Source organism: Spermophilus citellus (assembly GCF_964194105.1).
Source record: "Spermophilus citellus genome assembly, chromosome: 13".
Lineage (NCBI taxonomy): Eukaryota > Metazoa > Chordata > Mammalia > Rodentia > Sciuridae > Spermophilus > Spermophilus citellus.
The window spans coordinates 110,973,509-110,993,697 of NC_138193.1; the positions used below are offsets into that span (position 1 = coordinate 110,973,509).

At 38.6% G+C, this 20,189-nt stretch overlaps 1 protein-coding gene across 12 annotated transcripts in view; it reads left to right on the forward strand.

Annotated features, from left to right (window-relative positions):
* Nucleotides 1-299: 299 nt before the first annotated feature.
* Nucleotides 300-20,189, forward strand: part of KIDINS220 (kinase D interacting substrate 220) — a gene marked incomplete at its 3' end in the record, with an annotated part of 101,941 nt that continues 82,051 nt past the window's right edge. For 7 of the 12 annotated variants that reach the window (XR_014018435.1, XM_081263855.1, XM_081263860.1 and 4 more), the window contains exons 1-6: nucleotides 300-452; nucleotides 5,610-5,753; nucleotides 12,974-13,072; nucleotides 14,012-14,110; nucleotides 17,067-17,165; nucleotides 17,515-17,616. Coding sequence is in view for 11 of the 12 variants with exons in the window: in XM_081263855.1 (XP_081119981.1) it covers nucleotides 5,646-5,753; nucleotides 12,974-13,072; nucleotides 14,012-14,110; nucleotides 17,067-17,165; nucleotides 17,515-17,616 (507 nt within the window). The remainder of the gene's footprint in view (nucleotides 453-5,609; nucleotides 5,754-12,973; nucleotides 13,073-14,011; nucleotides 14,111-17,066; nucleotides 17,166-17,514; nucleotides 17,617-20,189) is intronic. The other 5 variants (XM_081263859.1, XM_081263861.1, XM_081263864.1 and 2 more) reach the window with 2 other exon arrangements.

Here is a 20,189-nt window from a genome sequence, read left to right on the forward strand (position 1 = left end):
ATTTGCATTGTCATTGGAAGTTTAATTGTTTATTTTCTGAATAATCTTGACTATAGGGGCAGATAGGATTTATAAATTAACTATAATAGGAAGAGAAACATTTACAGTGAAAAAATGTTGCTTGGGCAGTTGTCAAAAATACGCCCTTTTGGAGACCAGAGAGCCAGCGCCCGGGGCAGTCACCTGGCGCTCGGCCGCGCCGGCCCCTCCAGCCCCGCCTCCGCCGGGCTCCTCCCGCCACGCCCCGGGGGCGTGGCCACCAAGGCTCCGCCCAGGTTCCAGCCACGTGATCTGTCAGTTCAGGGGCAGACGGAAAATGGCCGCCGGGTGTGGTGAGGGCGACGCGTCTAATGCTGCGGTCTTTTTCTCCTTCGTCCTCTGACACCGCCGGCGGCCCAGCGGACGGGTTCTTCCGAGCTGAGGGCGCTGTTCTCAGGCCACGTTGTGAGACGGTCAGTGTGGGCCGTCTCGGGGCCAGCGTGGCGGAGGGGTGCGCAGGCCGCGGGGAAGGGGCGAGCCGCTCGGGGAGGGCGGTGTCCAGGCCGCGGGGAAGGGGCGAGCCGAGCGGGGAGGGCGGTGTCCAGGCCGCGGGGAAGGGGCGAGCCGTGCGGGGAGGGCGGTGTCCAGGCCGCGGGGAAGGGGCGAGCCGTGCGGGGAGGGCGGTGTCCAGGCCGCGGGGAAGGGGCGAGCCGTGCGGGGAGGGCGGTGTCCAGGCCGCCGGGAAGGGGCGAGCCGCGCGGGGAAGGGAGGGGACAAGGTCCTGCGCGCGAGCTGGGCGAGCGAGGCTGGGCGGGGCGCTTGGGTGCGGCTTTCAGGGCGAGTGACCGCTGGCTGGACGCGGGAAAGGTCTCCGGACTGGGTGTTTCTGTTGGTCAGTCTTCCAGGGTGCGGAGGTGAAAGCTGTTAGGAAAACGGTTCTGCGGAGCAGATGCTTGCATACCCACTCCCTTGAGGATTCCTGTAGCAGGTGCAGCAAAGGAAGACGGTCTAGGTTTCTTTTCCTAGGGTTCCTTTGCGAGGTGGTGTTATTTTCTCCTCTGCTTTATTCCGGGCTCCATTGCTCCATTGTCCTGTGCAGGCTTTTAAACGCCTTGCAAACTACCAGCAAGCCATTGGTTATCAGGCGTCCAAGATTTGTCAGCCAGCGATTTTGGGGTTTTTATTCTTTGAGGTTGTTTCGACATATAGAAAAGATTTAATAAAATTAAAAGTATTTATTAATAACTGTGGAGCCATCTCTGCTCCCTAGAGGGACTGTTAAAATGCAGCTCTCTTAGCCTTTCAGAGATTACTATTCATTTGACGTGGGGTGTGGCTCAGGAGTCACCTCTTGGGGTGATTCTAGTAGATTAGTCCCTGCCCACATTTTGGCAACACTGAGAACCAGACATCTGTAGGTTATTTGGTTGATAGACTGCTGCGTCAAAGTGTATTCTTTGTTCTCTATCTTTGCCAGAGTGGGCTACTTAATCAGAATTTTGGGGTGCTTGTTTAAATATTAGTTTCTGGGCCCACCACTGATCTACTAAACGGGATTCTGTGGGGAAGGAGACAGTGTATAGTATTTGACAAGCTTCACAGATAATTTTAGTGCACGCCAGTTTGAGAATCTTTTTCTACACACTATGTGATTGATTTCAAAGTCTGTTTTTTCCAAACACTGGATGGATTTTTTCAACCCAACCTTTTTTGAGCTGTTCACCTTTAGCACCACACAGCTTCCTTCATCAAGCTGGGGAGGTAGGGAGGAAGCCAGCATAACCATGCAGAGGTATGTCTCCTCTTTTTCCTGGCTGCTCTTTTTTCATTAAGAGCAAAACCAACCTCTAGTCATGTGCATGTGCCATCTAGTCATCTCTGACCCCTTCTTTTCTTCTCCAGCCATATGCTTTCTTTTACTTATTTTTTTCATTCAGAATATCTCTTCTATATATTTTGGTGGATCAAACAGGTCAAATATTGGGGATTTTATATTGTTCAAGCTAATAGCTTCTCCATTCCCAGTGCCCAATCCTTCTGCTGTGGCCTATTTTGGTGGATTCCTGACTGGTCCTATAGTTCTATTTTTTTGTGTGTGTTTTTCTAGTCTGAGCTGCTAGGAAGTTTAATTTTTATAGGATTGCATATGAGTGTGTCATTCTTCTCTTTGTGCTTTTGCTCAAGAACTGTCAGATTGTCTACTCATACGCTATTGTAGTAGAGGTATATAGAAGGCAAGGAACAGAAACCTCAGGGAAATTGAGACATTCAAGACCATGTGGGAAGTCAGGATCCCAGGCAATTTAATCTTCTGCATCTTTCTTGGGGGCCACATTTGTTCTCTTACTAAGGAGGAGTTCGTTTGATTATTCATAGCTGTTGTTCTCTCTCTGCTGATTGGCACAAAATTGCCTTTTAAAAAATAGTTTTATTAGTTGTTGACGGACCTTTGTTTATTTTTTTATTTATTTATACACAGTGCTGAGAATTGAACCCAGTACCTCACACATGCTAGGCAAGGGCTCTATCACTGAGTCACAACCCCAGCCCCAAGTTGCCGCCTTCTTCTTCTTCTTCTTCTTCTTCTTCTTCTTCTTCTTCTTCTTCTTCTTCTTCTTCGGGGGTGGGGAGGGGGTGCCAGGGATTGAACTCAGGGGCACTTGACCACTGAGCCACATCCCCACCCCTATTTTGTATTTTATTTAGAGACAGAGTCTCACTGAGTTGCTTAGTGCCTTGCTTTTGTTGTTGATGGCTTCCAGATCCTCCTGCCTCAGCCTCCTGAACTGCTAGGATTACAGGTGTGTGCCAGCCACCGTGCCTGGCCCCAAATGCATTATTTTATACATGGTCCCTAATAACTGGCATAGTTTGGAATTCCAATTCTACGTTGGCCCAACTTATCTTTTTGAGCATCACTTGTAGTGATTGCATACCCATCCCTGGTTGTGGCTGAAGGTAGCTGTTGAGGATAGCAAGGGATGTGGGAGGGCAAAGAAGATACATCTTTAGTATACCTCTGCAGTTACTCAGTTTGATAATTCTCTATTAAGTTTCTGTTTTTTTCTAGACCTGTAATAGGTTCTAGGGTTAGATAGCCTTTTATCATTGAAGAGATGACAGATCTAACCCACCTTAACTTTCTGGTGTTGGCTCTCACTTCACACTTAAACATCCCAGTCCTATCATTCATCATATCCTGGGCAGACAGCACATAACCACTCATCTACACCCTCCTCATCTGTTTTCAGCCTTTTCCCTCTGCTTGGTGTGCCCTTTGTTCGTTTCCCACCTAGTGGACCTGCTGGTTCTTCAGGGATCTACACAGAATCATGATGCTTCCATGATTCCCCAGCTGGAGCAGAAACTTCTCAGAACTCTCAGGGCACTGTTCTACTTTGAATTACAGCTTGGGTTCATCTAGTTTCTATACCACTTGCTATTTGTATCATGTTAGGCACAGTACTTATTTATGCAAACCTTTTTTGTCATCTGTAAAATGAAAAACTAAAATGAAAAACTAAAGTGATGCTGTTTTCCTGAAGATGTCTTAGGGTGTACTGTAACCTTATTGAGGGAACGATTGCAATCTACTGCAGGCCAGCATGGTCTTGAACATAATACTGCCCAATACATACTTATAAAACAGATAAGACTGCCCTCTGGGCTTTCTTTGTTCACCTTAGGTCTGTTGACCCTATTGTATGTTTCAGGCTATGTGTCAGGCACTGAGCAAATGTTGGAGGAGGGGGAGGAGGCCCTCACCTTGCTCTGGAGGGATAGGACCTTGACAGGGAAGTCTCACTGTAGAATTGACTTTGAAATTCAAAGCTGAAGACTGTATAGAGATTCGTTGGGCCCAAGTCAGGTGCTAGTGAAGGTAAAGGGGAGAATGACTTGAAACTGATGGGATTTCTGGGAATGACAAGAGGAGTATGAATATGAGCTTGAGGTTTTTTAAATTTTTTTAGTTGTCAATGGATATTTATTTTATTTATTGATATGCAGTACTGATAATTGAACCCAGTGCCTCATACATGCTAGGCAAGCGCTCCGCCACTGAGTCCCAGCCCCAGCGCCAAGGGTTTTTATTCTAAGATAGCTAAGAATAGAGCTTGCTTCAAGTGAGAGAAAGTGGGACTGACCAGAAGTGAAGCCTCTGAGGGAAGGATAGGGAGATTTGACCTTTGAGAACATAATCTGATTTACTGGGTACACTTGGAAGCAAACCTGCTTCACTTATTGTTAGAAGTCTGGATGATGGGAGTCATTTTGTTGCCTACAATTTTGGCAAACTCTTTTTCTCCTGTTAAACATAAATGTATTTATGTGATTTGATCAAATTCAGTTCAGCATCCATGTATCAGTTAATATGTGCAAGGAAGTGTTTAAGGTGCTTCTGAACTTGTGAAGTTCCTACTATCAGGAAACTTATAATAATATGGAAGGAAAGAATGGAGGAATGCAGAGATTACCAGATTTCAAAGCTTATAATGTTGGTGGTCCGCAAGGCCTCCTATATTATTTTTTCCCTCAAAGTACACAAAGGAAAGAATGATGTCGTGAGTGTTCATGACACTCTTAACAACTACGAATGTTTTGCCAACTTTATTTCCAGGAATTTTCCTCTTCCCCTGTTACCCTTCCCTGTGCCCTCATTCTTTAAAGAGACTTGACCCTCCATAGGCAGGAATAATGTCTTATCCAGCTTGTCAGTCAGAATCCATAACACAGGGTCTTGCAGATTTTAGGCTGCCAATGGACTGTTGATAGAACTTCACAAGTTCAGAAGCACCTGAACTGTGTGAATTGTATACATTTTCACATAATTATATGACAAAATAGGTCATTTTTCCGTAAGAGATCAGGCTCACATTCTTATCATTACTTTGTGGTGAGAACATTTAAAATTCACTCTTCTAGCAATTTTGAAATACACGTTATTATTAACTACAATCCCCATGCTATGCAATAGATTAATGACACTTCTTTCTCCTATCTAACTAGCCCTTTGCATTCTTGGACCAACAGCTCCTTTTCCTGACCACCCCCACATTCCTTCAGCCTTTAGTAGCTCTGGTCCAGCTTATGTTCTCAGACAATCACTATAAGTATGTTGTGGTGGATAGTGGGAAGGGCAGGCAGAGCAAAAGCAAGGGAAGGAAGCTGTGCTTGTTCAGGTGAGGTCAGGGTGGTTGTCCAGTGTGGTAGTGTGATAGTCAAATGTGAAATATTTGCTCTACCTATAAAATATGTAGGTAATATATTGAATGTAGGGTATAAGAGGAAGAGAAGTCATGTACAATTCAAAGATTTTTGGCCTTGGAAGAATGGAGCTGGAGCTGCCATGTACTGAGATACAGACAATAAGAGGAGCAGTGAATCATGTCTTTGTATTTGAGTTGATGGTGAGGGTTTGGGGGATGTATCTGGAGTTTGAGGTTTGAATGATTAAGTTTGAGATAAGTGTGAGTTTTGGGAAAAGACATCATGTCAGCATTTTAATTGCTCAGCTATGGGGCATTGTTTTTCTTCTTGCCACTTGGTTAAGACTGATAATATTTTCATAAGAACTTAGTTTTTTCCCTTACCACAAATTATACATCTTTTGTCAAATTTACTTCTAACAGGTATTGAAATAAAGATAACTACAGCTTTCTGTGAAAATGTCAGTTCTGATATCACAGAGTGTAATAAATTATGTGGAAGAAGAAAACGTTCCTGCTTTGAAAGCTCTTCTTGAAAAATGCAAGGATGTAGATGAGAGAAATGAGGTAAGGCCACATTTCTATAATTAAGTTCTTTGTTTTTGTTTTTTATTTTTGTTACTGGGTATTGAACCCAGGGGTACTTAACCATTGAGCCTCATCACAATCCCTCTTATTTTTTATTTTCGGACAGAATCTCGCTAGATTACTTGGGACCTCACTAAGTTTCTAAGGCTGGCTTTGAACTTGCAGTCCTTCTGCCTCAGACTTCCAGGTCTCTGGAGTTACAGGCATGTGCTACCATGCCCTCCTTACAATTAAATTCTTTCAGAGATATTTTCTGGCTAACCCGCAGGCACTATGCTTAGGATAGAAGTGAGTAGGAATGGCAGTTCTCAGCCATGTCTTATCGGACTTATGATGTGACATTATTGTTGAAAATACTCGATGTAGTAGTCCATGTTTTTGGACTACATTTTAACTTATATAAATGATTAAATGAATGTAGGTTGATGATTGATTGATTTTACCCTGATGTAATAATCAATATTCAGGAAGTTTGATTCTTTGAAAATTAAAGTGTTTCTAGGAAGCTTTAGAGAGCATATAGACCTGCTCTTCCTACAAGTAGACTAAACAGACAAAAATTAGGAATTTAAAAATATTTTCTTCAATGGAGTCCTAACTTTTGTCCTTAATTTTTCATTCTACACACTGAGGAATTTTAAGTGCAATGTCTTTAAAAGAGAGTTAAATAAGTTATATGTTATTGTTTAATTAATTCATAAACATTAACAAATTAGATATTTCTATTTATTGATATGAGTACAAAATGTTGATCTTATTTTATCATGTACAGCCAATCTGAAGATTAATTGGCATGCCATTTTAAAGATGAATAAACTTTTTGTGTGAATTTTGTAACTGGCAAAATATGTGTGTATTTTATAAAACCTCAGGAAAATAAACATTTCATAGAACTGTATTTTCAATAGTGCTTTTTTTTTGTTAGCAGAAAAGCTGAATAAGGAATAATTTTTTAATGTAATGTAAGTATACATGTGTAAAATGTGTGTATGTACTTGGATTTACATGTGTCCTTATGCATTTCTGTGTATACACATGTAAAAAATACTTGTTTTTTATTATAGTAAAAAAACAACATAATATGAAATTTATCATCTTAACTATTTTTAATTTTATTTATTAACCTTTTTTTGGCGGTACTAAGGATTGAATGTAGGCCCTCCCACTTGCTAGGCAATCACTAAGCTGTATCCTAGCCCCTTTTATTCATTTTCAAAACAGGGTCTTACTAAGTTGCCCAAACTGATCTTGAACTTGAGATTCTCCTACCTTGGCTTCCAGCATAACTGGGATTACAGGCATGTGACATTACGCCTGGCCCATCTGAATTTTTAAACATACAGTTCTCATCATAAGTATTTCTACTTTGTTGTGCAACAGATCTCCAGAATGTTTGGATCTTGCAAAACCAAAGCTCTGCATATTGGACAACTTTCCATGGGGATGCGGGTGCAGCTCAGTAGTAGCACTTGCTTAGCATGCATGAGGCCCTGGGTTTGATCTAATGATAATGCCTATATTTTCAATGTTTTTGTGTTGAACAAAATATAATATAGTTAACATTTGTTAACCCTTTTTGATTATGAATAGTCAAGAATTATCATAAAGAGATAAGATTAAAACTTGGCGATTATTGTTATAAAAGAATTACCTGAAGAAGTATTTTATTAGTATATATTAGTTTATTTAGAATAACAAAATAGTTTGAAAAGAAATCTTTTGTTCTTAATACTGAAAGAACACCTTCACTGGGAAGGAGACAAATAGCACATCAGTAAGTATAAGATTATATTACTCTTATTGCCTTAAGGAGTGAAGCATTTTTGGCATTGAGCTAACTTAACATCATACATGAAAAAAAAAAATCATACATGAGATAGCATTCAATGGCAATTAGTTATCAGTATAGCTAGTTTAATATTGTGTCAATTTTAATTCAAAACCCCTTGATATTTTGGCTCCATGTGAAGATTTTGGGTGAAGTAGCTTTCTTTCTTTTTTTTTTAATTGGCTTTAATTAGTTATACATGACAGTAGGATGCACTTATATACTTTGATGTATCATACATAGGTGGGATATGATTTCTCATTTTTCTGAGTATACATATTGTAGAATCACATTGGTCATACAGCCTCATTGAAGTAGCTTTCTTAAGGCCTTTTTCTGTTTTTTTAATTCTTAGCACTTTACATCTACAACTTTTTTCTTTTTTGCAGTGCTGGGGATAATACCCAGGATCTCATGCATGTCAGGCAAGCACTGTACTACTGAGCTACATCCACTGCCCAACAGCTTATAAAATTTAATCTTTATAGATTTTTTTTAAAAGTTTTTTGAATTTTCTCACTTCTATTTTGTTCTTGAAAGTATTTAAGTAACTTCATAGTAATGTATTTTAATTATTACTTCTGAAAAGGATTCTTAAATATCAGATCAATTTAATAAAGTAATGTAGATAAAATAGTCTGAAACTGTGCTTAGAATATAATCAGCCATAATCAGTAAATTCTAGCCTCCTCCTTTGTTTTCTTCCTACTTTATTGATAAACTAGATAAATTTCTTGGCTTTGTAAATAGTCTCAATGATGGTATATCTTTGCCCTTTTTGAACAGTGAAAGACTTATTTTTGGAAAGAACAAAGTCACTTTTGGCTCTCATTTGTACATGAGGTAGAGTTGAGGCTGGACATTATTCTACTGGTTAGGAAAATGAAATGGGACTTAAAGAGATACACTGTATGTGTTTATAAATAGCTGCTAAAGAAAATAAAGTAGAAATTGGAATGTAGGAATTATAAAGAACAAAAAGAATATGGAATAGTGGGTGTTTCTGCATTGTAGTCTTTTGAGAAATTGAAAGAAATGATGGTACCTATTAGGACTTTGAATTTGGGCTGAGTGTTCAGTTTTGTGTTTGGTGTCTTGGCTTGAGGTCATTGTGTAGTGGAGCAGGGATACCTTAGTCTGTCTGTGCTGCATTCAGAATAGAATACCACACACTGGGTAATTTCTCAACAGCAGAAGTTCACTGCGCATGCTTTTGGAGGCTAGGAAGTTCAAGATCAAGGAGATGGCATCTGATGAGGCAACATAACAGTAGCCATTCCATGGGTAAGAGATAACATGAAAGAGAATGAGAGAAGAGGGAAAGGAACCAAACTCATTCTTTTATCCTTTTATTAGGAACGTATTCCTTTCACAATGGTGGCATCAATCCATTTGTGTGGATTGTACTCTCATTACCTAATTTCCCCCCAACACTGTTGCTTTGAGGATTAAGTTTTCCTGCCAATTACCTGCGCAGGTGGTAGAAATGGGGTTCCTCTTCGTGGAATGGGTTGGCTGTGAAATAAAGGCTAATAAAGACAGAAGGGTGAAAGAACCACAGAACACAAGAAGTACTTTTAAAAAGCTGGGGTGGGACAGGTTTGCTGATCTTAGGGATTGAGCTTCCACACTGGAAAAAGAGTGGGCAAGCAAAATGGAGCCCTGGCTTGCTTTTTTAATATTGGGGAACATCAAAGGTTTTTCATGAAATATTCTTTGCCAAATAAGGTAGGAGCTGGGCTGTCCAGTTCCCCATGGGTTATGCCCAACTCCAGAGCTACAAGAGGGGTCTTCCTAGTAGAGCAGAGATAGAGGTCATGTGCATTGGGCAATCTAATGCCTGCTGGGGGAGCCAGGATCATTTCCAAGGAAAGACCTAAATCTCCATGACTGGATACCAAGTGAAGATCCTCATGTAATTCACGGTGGCTCCCCGTATGGTTTCCAGCACGCAAACTTAAGGGAACACTCAAACCATAACGGGGGGTTGTGGATTATGAAATCTTGTGCTTTTTGGAAAGAGTTAGGTTCAGGGTTTGATGGGGGCATCTGGGCTTAGATATGGAAGGGAACTTCAGTGGTTCATTTTTAGGTGGAATGGTGAAGTTGTCATAATATAATAAGTTAGTCCTTATTTCTGCAACTGTAGTTACTGGATTGGTTAAGCAAGAACCAGGAGAGTCCAAAGATAGGTTTTGTTGTAAGACAATTTATAAGGTAGCTATCCTTCTCTTGGAATCTAATAAAACTTTATGGCAGCCTTTCCTGAATTTCTTTTACTTTTTTGGATAGTGTAGCTACGAAGGTTTACCAGTGAAGATTTGCTTTGAACTGTGTCTAATAGCTCTCAGGACAATGGTTTAAAATTAAAGGTTTTATTTTTCTCACATAATGACAAGCTACAAACAGAGGAGCCAGTCCAAGACTGGTGTGGTGGATTCAGGACATCTCAAGGACCCAGGCTTTTTGTACTTTTCCGGCCACTCCTCATTGTCCCAGTTACTCACCTCAACTTCAGCATTCTGTCTGCATATTGGGCAAGAAATGAGAAAAAGGATACAAGCCACCTGAACTAGTCCCCCCACAGCCAAAGAGCAGTGTCATGGGATCATTTCTGGCCACAAGGGGGGCTTTTTAGCCAGCACATTGCCACCCCAGCCAAATGTGGTTCCTCTGGATACTGGAAGACAGTTCAGAGTTTCTGCAAGAGAAAATTGTGACTATTTAAAGTCATGTGGCATATAATTCTAGTAAATCAGGTTTATACCATCTTTCTTTGCGTTTGGGTACTAATGCACATTTACATTATTTTTGAAGATCTTATTTCATGAAACTCTTTAACTGTGTGAACCATCTGAGGTGCAGCAGTGACTCCAGAATGTAAACAGAATGTGCCTCTGAGTCTTTGCTATTACTGTTTTGGAAATGGTGATGTAAGATTCATGCATTCTTAGTGTCTTGGATTCATTTTGTTAGCTTTAATTTCTGTATTTTACCAGGGACTTTGATATCTCACTCTTCATCTGAGTAGATTAGAAGGGAAAAGCATGCTGTAGAGTATACACTGAACAATTTAGAGCTGACAGAGGCATGTGTGGTATAGTAATTGATGTCTGTACTCTGACTCAGAACCATAAACATAATTTTTAAGATAATCTGTTTAACAAGTAGCAGTATGTGCACTTGCTTTTTAGAATGGTGATTATCAAATTTAATGTTTAAAGGATTAACTTTTTCACCTGTAAAATCTGTTTATTTGTAACCCCTCCTTCCCTAATGACTCCAGTTGAATGATGTGGTAGCCATATATAGTTTAGTATTAATCATTTACTAAGAATGTCTATATTTAAATGTGAGTTCCTTTTGCATTTATTAGTACCAGTATTTGTGTTAAACTCTTTATTTGTATTATCTTTGCAGTAGTTTTTAATTGTACTTGACAGTTATTATTATAATCATTTGCTTGTTTCTGTGTTGCTCTTAATTGATTTTTAAATTTTTTAAGACTTGGCTCACTTATATACTTGAAAAAATTGGAGCACCTGGTTGGTGTCAGCTGTCCCTTATATTCCATTACAATATATTTTTTATTTGTTCTTTTTTAAATATACACGACAGTAGAGAATATTTTGATATTTTAATTAAGATCCCATTCTTGTGGTTGTATATGATATGGAGGTTCACTGTGGTGTATTCATATATGAACATCGGAAAGTTATGTTCAATTCATTCCACTGTCTTTCCATGTACGATATTATACACATGAACAAAATAGATACATTTCCTCAGGGAGTATAGAGCCTTTAGGGAAGATAGACAAAAATCAGTTGTTAATCACACAAATAAAAATGTATCGCCAAGCAAGGATTAAATGGTAAAGGGCAATCCCAGCATCAGGGCAGGCCTGTCTCTCTATCATTCAGGGCTTCTGTAGGCCTTGGTGAGTTCTTATCCAGAAGATCAGTGGGGAAACATTGAAGGGTTTGAAGCAAAGAAATGACATCAAATTGGCATTAAAAAAAAAAATTACAGATTTTTCCTCCATGCTGATACACAGTACACATCCACATAAGTAGGTGCATAAGTATTTTTAAGTTTTGGTGTAAAGTTTTCTCTTATTCCTTTGTTTTAGTATCTTTAGAATTATCTGGTGATTTCCTAATCTGTACTGCAATTTCAGTGGAGAAAGTGACCTGTCCCAGAGCCAGCTGCAGGACCCTACCCTGTTTCCAGGGCCAAGGAAGCTACCCACTGCATTTACTTTTGGGAAGACTGGAAACATTGACTCAACTAGCCCAGACTTTATTTTAATGAGTAAAGGTTGTAAGGAAAGGCTTAAATTACATATGTGTATTGTATAAGTAGCACTTATGTTGCTTTTATATTTTGCTTTAGATAAAACAAGTGTGATTAAAACCTCATTCTACATCATATTTTGCCTATGTTGTTTGCTGCAGTCTGGCTGGGCACAAATCATAAGCCACTGAAGCAGGAACAAACTTTATTTCTGAACTCCACCAGCACACTCCACACACGCTCCCCGGGAATTCTCCCGATGCCACGTGGCTCGTCCAGGAACCAGCAACCGGAAATATCCCTCCTCCGGCACTTCCCCAACCAATGGGAACTCTCTGGGAATCCCCGCAGAGCTCAACTGGAACTCAACAGGAACTCTGCGAGAACTCTCAACCACTACTTCTGGCAAAAATGCCATGTGTCATCCCGACTCCGCTGTGGCCCTCAACAGTTGTTAGAGTATTTGGTTACAATAGTTAATGTAGCCTTTTGGAATGATGCATATTTGGTTACATGCATTGTGGGAATTAACTTTCCAGATCTTAATGCTATGCATGTTTACTGAGTTTGAATGAATTCATAGTGTCAAAATCAGATTATTAACATCTTGGAAAGAAAAATATTTGATTTAATTATTTCTTTGACTTTTAAATTGTCAGTAAACCAAAAGTAAATGTCCTGCTGGGCACGGTGATGCACACCTGTAATCCTGGTGGCTCAGGAGCTGAAGCAGGAGGATTGTGAGTTTAAAGCCAGCCTCAGCAAAAACGAGGCACTAAGCAACTCAGTGAGACCCTGTCTCTAAATAAAATACAAAATAGGGCTGGGGATGTGGCTCAGTGGTTCAGTGCCCTTGAGTTCAATCCCCAGTAGCCCTCCCCCCTCCACACAAAACAAAAACAAAAAACAAAAAACAAAGCAACAACAAAAAAAAACTAAAAATTTAAAGCTGTTTCTAAATGAAAGAAATATAGTAAAAACAAGTAGTCCTTAACATACTTCATGAAAATACAAGTGTGGTGAATCTAACTGTAGTGTGAAAGTATATCATCCTGGTGTGTTTTATATCCTCCAGTGTGGCCAGACTCCACTGATGATAGCTGCTCAGCAAGGCAATCTGGAAATTGTGAAAGAATTGATCAAGAATGGAGCTAACTGCAATTTGGAAGATTTGGTATTTATAGACATAATTTATTCTTTGGTCTTTTTTTTTCCTTTAACTGTGTTTCTTCAGTTTTAAGAAATGATTCAAAAGTAATTGATTAAATTTGTACTTTCAGGTAACTTTGTCTAGTGTGCTACATCAGTTTTTTAAAGAGTATTTTAGGAGAAAAAAGTTTGCTTTCAAAATGAAGGATGTCAGCTCTTTTTGTTTTTCTTACATAGATGGTGATGGCTGAATAGAGAGCACATATTCATACAGTTAAATGCCTGCCTAGAAAATATCCCCTAATGATGCTTTACTGCAAATATCACATTTGATAACAGTCAGAGGTGGTCCCTTCTGATGTCACTTCTGGGGGATAAATCGTCATTCCAAAAGGTTACATTATCTCTAATTCTTAGAATCACTTTGAGGGTCACATGGCTACATATTTTTTCAAATTGAATGATCATTTAAATTGCTCTCATGAATAAAAGTTAAAATAGTATACTTGTATCCTTTGTTTTAAAAATAAAGGATAGCTTTTTTTTTATTATGTAGTTTCTGTATTCATCACGTGGACTCACTCTAATTTAATGGCCTGTGTATGTGCTCTCAGATCTGATTATAGGCTTTTTAATTTCAATTTATAGTAAAGATTGCTAGCCACAGGATTAGCCTTAAGGTTTAGTTGGTCTCATCTTTTCTCCCTTTTAAAAAACACCGTATGCGATTAGAAGTCCAGTGAGAAGACTGAACAAGCTTTGTGAAACCATTTCTGCATCATTAGTAGTGATAGAGGTAGATAAATTCTTAAGAGAAACTTAGCATTATTTTATAGAAGTTTAAAGTGGGCCGCATCATGGCAATTTGGTATGATCATTTGGTATGTAAATTCAAATTTGTTTTTCCTCACCTTGGAATGTTATTTTTGGCTTTAAAACCCACCATTATTTTTATGTGTTCAAGGATAATTGGACAGCACTTATATCTGCATCAAAAGAAGGGCACGTGCACATTGTGGAAGAACTGCTTAAATGTGGGGTTAATCTGGAGCACCGTGATATGGTATGTACATTTTCTTTGTTATGATATTAATTATCTGAAATCTTATCAGGAATAACAGATACTTGTGAAGTCCTATTTTTTTTTTTTTTTAAAGAGAGAGAGGGAGAGAGAGAGAATTTTTTAGTATTTATTTATTTTTTTAGTTTTCGGCGGACACAACATCTTTGTTTGTATGTGGTGCTGAGGATCGAACCCGGGCCGCACGCATGCCAGGCGAGCGCGCTACCGCTTGAGCCACAATCCCAGCCCCTGAAGTCCTATGTTTTTATGTGTGAGGTGATATCATTATGACTTCAGGATTTGGGATTGGACCTTCAAGGGTGTTTTGAACCCAAGCATAATAATGTCCCTCTTTTAGAACGCATCATCTTTAGTTTATTTCAGAGTTTAAAATTCTGAAATATTGTTAAAAAAACTTATTCTTCCACATGTCGATATTTTATAACTTTTGAAAAATTGTTGCCTTTAGACACAACTTTAAGAAGGACGTTGTAGAGTTTTAAAAATATTTTTGTCACTTATAACTTTCAGAATAATACTTATACTTTTGTTTATAAAATGTAATTTTGTTCAGGCTTGCTATCTGTGCACATTACAAATTTAACAAGCTGAGGTCCTTAATTGTCACTTAGCTTTTATTTGATCTTGGCATCTGGTTAAAGCATAAAAGTAAAATGTGTTATTCTGTAAAATGCTTAATCTTTTTAAAAGTTAATTCTAATAGGAGAAGAAAGGAATGAGATGATCTGGCTTGACATATAATACATTACTTAGCTGATGGTGCTTTACGAAGTACAGGTGGTCTGAGTTTAAAAAAAAAACTACTGCATTTCCCCATTTTGCACTTAATAGCATATTATGATTTATGTATGGGTTTTCTCTCTTTAGTCTTATATTCTTAAAACATAGCAGAATAGGTGGTATACTTACTTTTATAAGAAGATACTGTTATATTTTGTATCTAAAATGTCCCTCAAAGACTGCAGTATTAAGTGCTTGGTTCCCAGCCATGGCCCTAGGGATGTGGTGGAACCTTTAAGAGGTGGGGCCTAGTGGAAGGCAGTCAAGTTACTGGAGATGTGCCCTTGGAAAGAACATTGGGATTCTGGTCCCTTCTTCTTTCTCTTTGCTTCCTGCAAAGGTCTCTGCTGTGTGCTCCTCCCATAATGTGCTGTGCTCCACTGCCACAGCCCAAAAGCAATGGGCCAGGTGACCGTGGACTGAAACCTTTGAAAACATGAGCCAAAATAAACCTTTCTAGCTAGGGCTGTAGCTCAGTGTTAGAGCACAGAAGAAGCACTGGTTCGATCCTCAGCACCGCATAAAAATAAGCAAGTAAAATAAAAGTATTGTGTCCATCTATGACTAAAAAACAAAACAAACCCAAAATTAACCTTTCCTTCTCAAGGAGTTTATCTCAGATCTGAGGTGTTTTTTTTTTGTTTTTGTCACAGTGATGGAAAGCTCACTAACATATTCAGAGAAATGTTTATGTTGTACAATTTCCAAAAAGATGTTTGAGTTTAATCAATAGAAGTTTAGGGAGAGAAGATAATAATGTCAGTAGCCTAGGCAAAGGATGGATATAGCAGCTGAGAGTAAAAGGTGGTGCTCTTACTTTATTGGTATATAAGGTATCTTGTTGTTCTCAATATTTTATTAAAGGGAGCATACCAGTTTACCATGTTTTGAATATATTAGGTACCAGTTTTGTGACTGTCATTTTTAGGTGCTTTATGGCCTCTGTATCATTTAATTGACTTCTCAGACAATCCCATGAACTAAAGGTTGATTTTTATTTTCAGTGTATAGTTGAGGAAATTGGGGCTGGAAGAGGTGAGTCTTTGTCCAAAGTCACAGAACTACTACTAAGCAGTACTAAGCAGTCAGTGTGGGTGGGTTTTGAGTCCAGCTCTGCCTTCTCCAAAGCCTTTCTCCTCTATCATTCTTCTATATACGTCTGCAAGGAAGTTAAGATTTAGGAATTTTGATAAGATTTCTAAAGAATGATTTGTTAAACTTTTTTTGGTTTTCCCGATTTCTCCTATTTCCCCAAAGTAATGATCATACAATTTTTAACATTTAAAGGATCTTTGTGTTTGGCTTTAAAATGCCACAAGTTGGGGAAACTGGGGACCCTATCTCTCTCAGTAGTTATTGTGGCAACTTAACATCAAAGGATTGGCAGATGGTAGTAGCTACCAACGTAGGGAAGACAGTGTCCTGGGACTTGTGCAAGGAGAGGAGAGTGATTATTGGGGTCCTGTGGGATTCAGAAAGAATTCCACGGTATATTGTCAAGAAGTCTCGGGAAGTTTCTTTCTTTCTTTTTTTAATATATATATTTTTAGTTGTCCGTTGACATAATATCTCTATTTGTTTTTATGTGGTGCCGAGGTGTGTTAATTCTCTAACATTTTTAAGTAGCCAAAATTACTACAAAATTACTACAAAACAACAACTACCTTATATACCAGTGCCTCACACATGCTAGGCAAGCACTCTACCACTGAGCCACAACCCCAGCCCTCAGGAGGATTCTTTCTGTAGGCACTAAGCTGAATGAGTTTAATGAAATATAAAACTATTTCTATAATTGGCCACAGTCTTTTGATTTTTACAAATTTAGGTGTTGTTTCTTGAAATTAATTCTCTAACATTTTTAAGTAACCAAAATTAATGTAGAAATTTGGAATTGTCCAACAAAAATGTTCCCCATTTCAATATTTGTGATATAGCATAAACTTTAGAGTCATTTGAGAATGTAAGAGATTTGACTCATTTCATGTACAATTGTGTATGTTTCTGGGAATATTGTAAAATTACATAGTACTACCTTCATGAAACAATGGTTCATAAAGATATACACAGAAGTACCTTGATTAGTGGTAGTATTTTTATGCTTGGAAAATATCCAGTTTTATCCTGCCCTTTTTTTTTCTCCTATTTTCTTTAGGGGGGATGGACTGCTCTCATGTGGGCATGTTACAAAGGTCGTACTGAAGTAGTAGAGTTGCTTCTTTCTCATGGTGCCAATCCAAATGTCACTGGTCTGGTAAGCAGTAACAAAAAAGCTCATTTGTGACTAAGGGGTAAATTTTCTTATGGGATGCATTAGACTGTTTACATGTGACTTCCAGGTGGATGGAGATTTTTCTAGGTCATATTAAATATAGAATGTGATTTCTAAACAAAATAAGAATTTTGTAAGCTAAGTTTATTTCTCAATTTTTGTCAACATAAAAGTAAATCTTAGAACTCGAATGTTAACATTAACTTTACTTAGCAGATGTGTTTTGTGAATATCCACCTAAAAGATTTTCTCTATTTCTCCCTCCTTCCCTCCCTTTTTCTTTTTCCTTCTTTCTATCCCTCCCTCCTTCCTATCTATCTGTCCATCCCAGCAGTACAGTGTTTATCCAATCATTTGGGCAGCGGGGAGAGGTCATGCAGATATAGTGCATATCTTACTGCAAAATGGTGCTAAAGTCAACTGCTCTGATAAGGTAAGTTGGTAGGATGTGGCCAGATTCCAGTCTGTATTTTGTCCACTTGAGGTATCTAAGTTATAAACATTTTCAAGTGTAATTGCTCTAATGTATCTCATATTTTTGTATATCATTGTATTTTTAGATAGATATATATTTCATGGATGAATCCCTTGTATGTATTTTTACTAAATATCCTTTTGATGTTTATTTTGTTGCATTCCTTATTCTTAAGGAGATAGACAGGGATAATGGATTCACTGTTCTCATCATTTGAGATTTTCTGTTATAACTGTTCCTCCCACCTTCAGTCCTGTCTGCTTTCTCTGTATTGTTGCAAGAATGATCTTTCTAAAATTCAGGTTTGGTTGTCTCTGTCTTGTGCTTAAGATCCTAAAGACTATCCCTGGTATTATGGATGGAATAGACTGTGCCTCCTTTCTCCCTTTTCCCCTGCTACCTGTACCCCAACTACCTTGTGTGCAAGCTAGCCAAATGACATGGTTTCCTAAGCTCCTATGCTCTTTCCCAGGGAACCTCTTTCTCAGTGTGTCCTTTCCTCCTTATCTGCCATAGCTTGTATTAATTCTGGAGGCTTGGCTCATCTCTAGAAAAGCTTCCTACATTGTTGTTCTATTCCTTTTTTTTTTTTTAACCCTTAACACTCCTCTCAAACATTGAATAGATGCTAGTCTAATCCTCTTATTCTTCCATGCTCTTGAAGAGCTTTGGTAACTTTCACTGTTTCTGGGTAAAGCCCAGTCAGATGTCTCAGTTTGGCTTTAGTCTGTCTTCCTAGGCTAAACTCTTGCCATTCATTTCTATATACACTATGGTTTTAGATACAACAGCTTGTCTCACATTCTGTGACCTTTATTCTGTTCCCTCTCTTAGGAATGATATTATTACCTCCTCTGATTGATGGACTCCTGTTTATTTTTCAAGGCTTATTTGAGCTGTTACCTGCCTGGTTAAGTCTCCTCCTTGGTGCCCTTTCTCTGTACTATCAGTGCTTTCTATGCATCCTTCCATCAGTGCACACAAACTATTGTCTCATAATGATTGATTTTTATGTCTTTCTTACCACTGGAGAGTACATTTCATGAAGATAAGGAATATGCTCCTCACTTTTTTTTTGGGGGGGGTGTTATTTTTTACCTCCATTATTTTCACTGGGTAACTTAGAGCTTAGCATATTGTTGTGATGATTATATTCTTTTCAGATTAATAACTGTGTATCTGAACATAGAAAAGAGTAGTTATTTCCTGAAGACTTTTTTTTTTTTTTTTTGTAATTGGAATAGATTCTGAGCATTATCTTCTTTAAGTACACATTATTGCTTACTTGGGAATCGCCCATGTCTTGATCTGGATGGTGGTCATACAGGTGTGTACACATATGAATCTTCAAGTAGTGTATTCAGGATTAGTTTATTTTTATACTTTATGGTTTCTGTGCCTTGGTTTTTAAAAAATATTCCATAAAATAATAGGTTAATGAGGAGGGTAAGCCTATTCAAACATTTATAATGTGGCATTTAGGAATATTGGCTACTTTAGATTGAGGTTTGAGGCATGTGTACAAGGGGCACAGTTCTGTCTGTTGTCTTCTTATGTTAATATAGACAAACCTTTATTTTTTCCTTCTGGCCTATTGAAAATTATTTATATATAACCTGACATTCTAGGCCCTCCAGAATAATTTATGATGCTACTCAATCTGTTACTCTTTAGCATTTTGAGAAGATGTTTGCTACCTGCTATGTGCAGTGTCCTGTCCCCACACTTAATACAGAAGATTCAAAAACAAAAACAAAAAATGTTCTATGTTTAGAGAAGCAGGTAGATAAATGGGAGTATAAAATGTGAAGCTAAGTGTCAGGTGACTTAGGAGTTTGAAGATAGGAGAATCCATAGAAGAACTGACACTTAGTGTAGCCTTAAAGAAACGGCAGAACTTATATCCATGGACAGTATGGGAGGAAACCTTACTAGGCATAGGAATAAATGAAAGCAGAAAGCCCCAGAACGTGACTTCATATGGCATGTTCATGTGACTTCACTGCTCATGCTGAGCAGACCAGTGTGGGTAGAGCTGAGCCAGGTGTGAAGAGAAGAGCTGTGGGAGGAAGCCATGGCCCTAGAAGGAGCCAACTTCTGGTCGGCCTTGAACACCTGACTGAGGAAGTGGTTGTCTCTCCTGCAGATAATGAAAAACATTGGAGAATTTGAGTAGTTAATTGATACAAACTAGTATTTTAGAAAAAATCATCACTTAATAGTGCACAGTGGGATGCATCAAAGACCAAGGGAGTATTGTTATTCTGACAAAAAATAGGTTTTTATGGTAACTAATTTTTAAAAAAAGGAAATGAAGTTACTTTTTATTTTTATTTATTTTTATTTTTTTTTAAAGAGAGAGTGAGAGAGAGGGGGACAGAGAGAGAGAGAGAGAGAATTTTTAATATTTATTTATTTTTTCTTAGTTCTCGGCGGACACAACATCTTTGTTTGTATGTGGTGCTGAGGATCGAACCCGGGCCGCACGCACGCCAGGCGAGCGCGCTACCGCTTGAGCCACATCCCCAGCC